Genomic DNA, 7,208 nt, shown 5'->3' with positions numbered 1-7,208 from the left:
TCTCATTGCAGATGGTTTGCAGCTGATGGGAACCAGCAGGTTTGTGGTCATTGTGACTCAACATGGTCCTGATAGTGGTAGATAGCTGCTTTCAAAATTTGCTTTTGATGCTTCAAGTGCTGTACTGGACCTAGGTGTTTGCTTTTCCAGGTGCAAAGCCTCACTTGGTCCCCTAATGGTTCAAGAGCAATGAAAGACTTCTGGTTTTCAATAAATTTGTTAAACCTGTTCTCGTTTCCAGTTTGTTTTTTCTCATTTGCTAATAGATAAATTCTCCAGGTCCGGAGGAGAATCAAGTGTAATCAATTAAGCTGAAAGGGGAGGAGCCATCCTAATTCAAAGCTGTATAAAAGGCAAAGTCAAGCACTGGTGAGTAGTGTGGCATTGATTCCAAGTTTGTTAGGATGGCATTTCTGCAAGGTGTGTTAGTGCTGGCTGTGATTGTTGTATTTGATCTGAGCAATGCACAGGGAAGTTTGAAGTACCGTCAAAGTCCAAGGAGCATGAGCTCAGAATCACATCTGGCTTCCGGAGGTCCTGCTGTTTCTCCTCGAGGACTCTGGAACCCTATGGGAATGACCTCTGCCTTGCAGAGTCCTTTTGGAGTTCAGGAGAAGCAGCTGATGCAGGGTCCAGTCAAGCCTCTGGATTGGAGGTTTCCAGTTGTTCCAGAGGTTCAGAGTGAGTTGGCAGTGGATTTCCAGATCAGGCAACCCGTGACTCCCAGTAGCGTAGCTGTTCAATGCAGTGAGAGTAGTGTTTATGTGGAGGTACAGCAGGACTTGTTTAGCAATGGTCACCTCATCCAGCCATCTGGTTTGTCTTTGGGAGGGTGTTCTGTTGTCGGTCAGGTTCCAGGATCTAGGGTGCTCTTCTTCTTTGAGTATGAACTACAGAACTGCAACAGTGTGCTGATGGTAAGAACTTGTGACTCTGAATGTCCATTAAACCCTTAAGTGTAGATTTCTTCACTCTGAGCTTGGTTCTTTAAGAACTGTTCACTGAAAGGTTCCTTGGAACCCAAAATGAGTATTCTGTGGCATAACCTCAAGAGCATGGCTGAGTTGAATGCTCTTGGTAACAACTTCCTTCTCTTACAGGTAACTGAGGATGAGCTTGTCTACACGTTCTCTCTTACCTACGCTCCCGAGGCACTTGCTGGCACTCCAATTACCCGTGCCGATGGCGTGATTGTTGGCGTTCAATGCCACTATCAAAGGTAAGTGACCCTTTAAGTGACTGTTGCCTCTTGCCTTGTTGCAACTGTAAGATCAATTAATTGTGTATTGAACTGCAGGCTTCATAATGTAAGCAGCGATGCCTTGGTTCCAACTTGGGTTCCTTATGCCTCAAAAGAGGTTGGTGAAGATGTCTTGCTCTTCTCCTTGAAGATCATGTTGGGTAGGTGCAGTTTCTTTGGACCTTTGGCCTTGTGCATGTGGCTTTGCCTGAACTCTGTTGTTCTTGCAGACGACTGGTCCTATGAGAGGCCTTCAAACTATTACTTCTTGGGTCATGTCTTCAATATTGAGGCGTCTGTGAAGGTGTACAATCATGTGCCTCTGCGTGTGTTTGTGGACAGCTGTGTGGCTACCCAAGTACCTGATGTGAACTCCCTTCCGAGATATGCTTTCATTGATAATCATGGGTAAGTTGAACTCTTGGTATTGAGTTGCTCATTGTAACTGCTGTCATCACCCGACAATGATGGGTAAGGTCTCAATGCTTGGTTCTGTAGTTGACCTCCTTGAGTCAATCTTTGTAGCTGAGGTTGATGTTGTTTTAAGGTGCTTTGTGGATGCCAAGGCTACGTCTTCCAGCTCCCGGTTCATGCCTCAAACCCAGTATGACAAGGTCCAGTTCCAGCTGGAGGCATTCATGTTCCAGGGGGGAAATAGTTATTCTGTATGTACTACGAGCATCAAGAGTTAATTTGAGTTTTTCCTGCTGCTTTGGGTTTGACCTAATTGTGTCTCTTGCAGATCTATATAACCTGTCTCTTGAAGGCCACTATTGCTGCTGTACCAAGTGATGCTGGACACAAGTCATGTTCCTTTGCCAATGGGTATGTTTATGCATTTAAGACCTTTTAGTTTAAGGTGCAGTGTCTAACTTGTGTCTCATTGCAGATGGTTTGCAGCTGATGGAAACCACCAGGTTTGCGGTTGTTGTGACTCAACATGTGGTCCTGATAGTGGAACTGCTGCTTTCAGTGGTAGGTAGCTGCTTTCAAAGTTGCTTTTGATGCTTTAAGTGCTGTATTTGACCTAGGTGTTTGCTTTTCTAGATGTTCAGTGGGAAGGCAAGGCCTCACTTGGTCCCCTAATGGTTCAAGAGCGTCGCAAAACTTCAACTGGTTTTCAATAAACTTTTTAAGAAACCTATTCTTGCTTCTGGTTTTTTTTTTTTTTTTTTGACTTAAATGTGTTGTCCTTATGGGTAAACTGGCACTCTTAGTACTTGAGGTTTTAAAGGGTCACAGACCCTAATTTGTTTTGTGCTCATTGGCTGCTTGGCTTGTATAGTACCACTCTACATTGGCTTGACTGCCCCTTTTAAGCATTATTAATGAGCAGTGTAATGTTATACATGACAAAGGACTCGTCTAATCCAATCTCTGCACCATGCTTTGTGTGAGCTATCACAGTATTTATGCATTGGAAAGTGTCACTTGTTTACGTTAGCTGGCTTGCTGTTTCAGAGACATGGTTTGTGCCCTTCTTCATTGTCAGTTTTCGTTTCCCTGTGATGAGACGTGTGTGTGTGGATCATTTGAAGAAAGGTGCCAGTTCAATTCGATTCTGCCATCTGCACAAAAATGGTGTTTGATTTGCACATCTCATGTTATCGTGAACAACCCTCCGTTTTTATGATTTAGGCATGCTCAAAGTTTAAGTATTTTAAATGTGCGTGTAGTAATTTGTCTTTTTGCACTACTTGGTACAGTGTTGCTAAATGTTCGTAAAACAATTGCAGTTGTCTTCTGGACGCATGTTCGTTCGCAATTTTGGGCCCTATGACAAAATGAGTTTGGGGCCCACACCAAAGCAGATCTCTGGGGGCCCCTAAAGGGCATGGGCCCTTGGAATCGTCCTAACTTACCCCCTTAGCGGCGCCCCTGACTCAGACGTGCTCACAAAAGATGCGTCATGCCAAACACTTGATGATTTACCTGTCAAGCAGCATGTATCAACACAGCACGCTAGGAAGCCAGAACGAAGAAGCAAGAGTAAGAATAAATCTTCAATTTATTAATTTGTCAACCCATAGTTATCAGATGTTAACGAATGAATCGTAAAAATGTCTTATCATTAGGCACTCAAATGAAGCAACATACTAAACATGTTGGCTGCAGTAATATTATGTTGAATACTTCATTTGAGGATGGCCCTCTAGCTTTTTCAACGCCTGTAAAAAGGCCTAAAAGTAAGGCTAAAGATGACGACACTTTTCACCCAGATGTGACAAATCAGTGCCTATGATGAGGTGGCTTAATTTTATGTACCTTCTGATTTACTTAATACTGATAATTTCAATCTGCTGAGTCATTAATACACATTGCACTCTGACACTGTTTAATTCTCATTCTTTTGCCTATCTTCTATTTTAGCACAGTGACTGAAGTTTCACATTATCAAATGAGGAAGTTCATTGTTTGTGAAGAGCTTGAGGTTTTCTTCATAAAGTGTCCTGTCTGCACCAGAAATTGTGCTGTAAACAAAGACTGTGGGAACACGTGTGTGTGTGTGTGTGTGTGTGTGTGTGATTCAAGTTTGCACACATTGTGAACGTCACTACACTTGGACAAGTCAGGCGTATGTAACAAATTTGCCAGTTGGTAATGTTCAGCTTGCTGCAGCAATACTTTTTATTGGAGCTTCCTTTTTGCAAGTGGACAAGGTAAGACACTTCCATTTTTCTACACTGATGAAGCCTCTCTGCCAATAGAAGTATGACTGATTGTTCTTTTGTGTCCAGTTCATGAAGGCTGTCACGTATCTGGTCTATCTCGTCATGAACTCTAGCACACACATTCTGGACTGCAAACCCCATAAGCCACTGCACCAATCACTGCACACAGCTGCTCCTCGTTTCCCACTGAACTGATTGCTGCATACACCTGTTTATCATTTACCCACATGCATTTAAGCCACTCACACACACAGCCACCTTGCGAAGTCTTATCGTTCCATATGGTCGTTATTCTAAGCGTTTCTCTCTGTGTTGGATTATCTGTGTATGACTCTGGACTGTATACCCCGTTGACGATTCCTGCTTCCTGCCATTGCGACCATTGCCTGTCTATTGAACTGTTTCCCGGATTACCTACGTTGTTCCTGTTTTCTGGTGATTACTCCTGCCTGTCGACATTTCTCAATAAATGCTGCAATTGGATCCGCAAGTCTCTGACCCTCTCTGTGACAGAAGACTTCGCCACTACAAGGATCCAGCAGCGAGTATGGTGTCATCCGGTTCCAGCACGAACCCCACTGTACAGATCATGCGTCTCAAGCAGGATGAGCGGACTATTGAGGAGTATGCTATGGACTTCATCGAATTAGCTAATCAGTCGACTATGGAGGAGCAGTGCCTGATGATTTTCTTTCGGGGAGGACTCTTAGAGCCATTGGCTTCCCTCATGCCAATGTGTGAACCTGGCTGGACTCTGCAATATTATATAGATCTTGCTCTTTTGTTGTGTGGCTCTCCTTTTACTGTGGGAATTGTGGAAGAGAACCATCTTCCCACAGTAAGTTCCAGCTCAGAGCCACAGCATAAGATGGCCGCCCCTCCCGAGCCTGTTCACAAGATGGCCACTAGCCCAGAATCACAACACCCACATTTCACCACGGCTTGGCAAAGATTCACGTCCAGCCTAGAGGACCCACCACTACTGTCAGCACGAACAGTCGGTCTCTTACGGTCAGCACCTGCCAAAGCAGCGACCTCATATCCTGAGTCAAGCCAAAACACGACCGCACAGTCTGAGCGCCCTCCAGTGACTGCGCCGCCAGAGCGCCCTCCAGTGACTGCGCCACCAGAGCACCCTCCAGTGACCGCTCGCTCAGAGCCTGCTCTTCCAGAGTCTCCGCTGGAGACGCCCAGCCCTCCTGAATCTCCGCTGGGGTCGTCCAGTTCTCCAGAGCCCGCTCCTCAAGAGCGTCGTCCAGAGCCCACTCCTCAAGAGCGTCGTCCAGAGCCCGCTTCACAAGAGCGTCGTCCAGAGCCCGCTTCACAAGAGCGTCGTCCAGAGCCCGCTCCTCAAGACAGCCTTCCAGAGACTCCGCTGGTTCAGCCCAGCCTTCCAGAGCCTCCGCTGGTTCAGCCCAGTCTTCCAGAGCCTCCGCTGGTTCAGCCCAGTCTTCCAGAGCCTCCGCTGGTTCCGCCCAGCCTTCCAGAGCCTCCGCTGGTTCCGCCCAGTCTTCCAGAGACTCCGCTGGTCCCGCCCGGCCTTCCAGAGTCTCCGCTGGTCCCGCCCAGCCTTCCAGAGTCTCCGCTGGTCCCGCCCAGCCTTCCAGAGTCTCCGCTGGTCCCGCCCGGCCTTCCAGAGTCTCCGCTGGTTCCGCCCGGCCTTCCAGAGTCTCCGCTGGTCCTGCCCGGCCTTCCAGAGTCTCCGCTGGTCCCGCCCGGCCTTCCAGAGTCTCTGCTGGTCCCGCCCAGCCTTCCAGAGCCTCCGCTGGTTCCGCCCAGCCTTCCAGAGCCTCCACTGGTTCCATCCAGTCGTCCTGAGATTTCTGTCTCCCCGGTTCTGGTCACGGAGGCCATGCATGGACTGTGTGGATTCCCACCCACCCTCCCTGCTGCTCCAGTCCTGCCACCTCTGTCTCCTGACAGTCCCTCTGCTCACCCACATCCCACCTTCGGTGCAGAGGACTTGCCGTGGGACTGCCAGTCTCCATCGGTGTCCAGACTGAAGGACCCCTCACCATCACCTCCAGTCTCAGAGTCCTGGACTCCACCTCGGCCCTCCGACCCTGCGGCTCCACCCCGGCTCTGTGCTCCCTCGTCTCCGTTGTCGGCCGTCGGCCCACCAGCTCCTCCAGGCTCCATCGTCTCTCCGGCTCCGCCCCGGTCAGTCGTCGCCCCACCTTCGCCTCTGGACTCTACTCCTCCGGCTGCGCCTCGTCACTCCATCCTGCCGGCTCTGTGGACCTCCTCCCTCCCGTGGGCACAGCCTCGATCCTCTGTCACTCCGGCTTCGCTGCGTACCTCCGGACCTCCATCTCCGCCGGGGTCGCCAGAGCCTTGGGCTCCGCCTTGGCCCTCCGGATCCTCGGTGTCACCTAGGACCATCGACTCTCCGGTTCCGCCTCGGGCTCCACCTCCGTCGGTCGGCCCCATGCAGGAGCCAACCCTTCCTCCGCCATGGCTTCTCCCTCCGTCGGCTCCGCCTCAGTTCGTGGTTCCAGTACCCCTACATGGACCTGGCCCTCCATCCCTCCCCCTGTTCCGCCTCCGCTCCACCACCCTCCAGGTTGTATTATGTGGTTAGAGCGTCTGGAAGCCGCTCCTTGGGGAGGGGCTCTGTCACGTATCTGGTCTATCTCGTCATGAACTCTAGCACACACATTCTGGACTGCAAACCCCATAAGCCACTGCACCAATCACTGCACACAGCTGCTCCTCGTTTTCCACTGAACTGATTGCTGCATACACCTGTTTATCATTTACCCACATGCATTTAAGCCACTCACACACACAGCCACCTTGCGAAGTCTTATCGTTCCATATGGTCGTTATTCTAAGCGTTTCTCTCTGTGTTGGATTATCTGTGTATGACTCTGGACTGTATACCCCGTTGACGATTCCTGCTTCCTGCCATTGCGACCATTGCCTGTCTATTGAACTGTTTCCCCGGATTACCTACGTTGTTCCTGTTTTCTGGTGATTATTCTGGCCTGTTGACGATTCTAAATAAATGCTGCAAATGGATCCGCACGTCTCAGTCTGACTCCCTGTGACAAAGGCATTTCATATCATGGGAATTAGCCAAACAACCTTTAAGTACCAATGAACTTTACTCTTCCCTACAATCAACTGGCTGTGGCAGATGCAGCAAAGTACTGCAATTTCGGAACCAGTCAACAATGGGCACATCGTTCTGGGGGAGACAAGAGAGCTGACACATGATATGTGTAATAAACTGAATTTATATAATGCAGTTTTCACTCTATTTACACCATAATATAGTAGTTTTCCTGAGATTC

The 7,208-nt window shown here is 49.0% G+C and overlaps 1 protein-coding gene across 1 annotated transcript; it reads left to right on the top strand.

Annotated features, from left to right (window-relative positions):
• The first annotated feature begins 404 nt into the window (after window positions 1–404).
• Window positions 405–2,367, top strand: LOC141288760 (zona pellucida sperm-binding protein 3-like). Its single transcript, XM_073820929.1, has 8 exons — window positions 405–917; window positions 1,101–1,219; window positions 1,298–1,401; window positions 1,471–1,648; window positions 1,788–1,905; window positions 1,983–2,065; window positions 2,130–2,215; window positions 2,288–2,367. The coding sequence occupies exons 1-8, from the start codon at window positions 405–407 to the stop codon at window positions 2,365–2,367; spliced, it is 1,281 nt and encodes a 426-aa protein (XP_073677030.1).
• The last annotated feature ends 4,841 nt before the right edge of the window (window positions 2,368–7,208 follow it).

Source organism: Garra rufa, chromosome 16, assembly GCF_049309525.1.
Source record: "Garra rufa chromosome 16, GarRuf1.0, whole genome shotgun sequence".
NCBI classification, from domain to species: Eukaryota; Metazoa; Chordata; class Actinopteri; order Cypriniformes; family Cyprinidae; genus Garra; species Garra rufa.
Note: the sequence above shows the minus strand (reverse complement) of the source record. Positions and strands in the feature narration are given on the sequence as shown.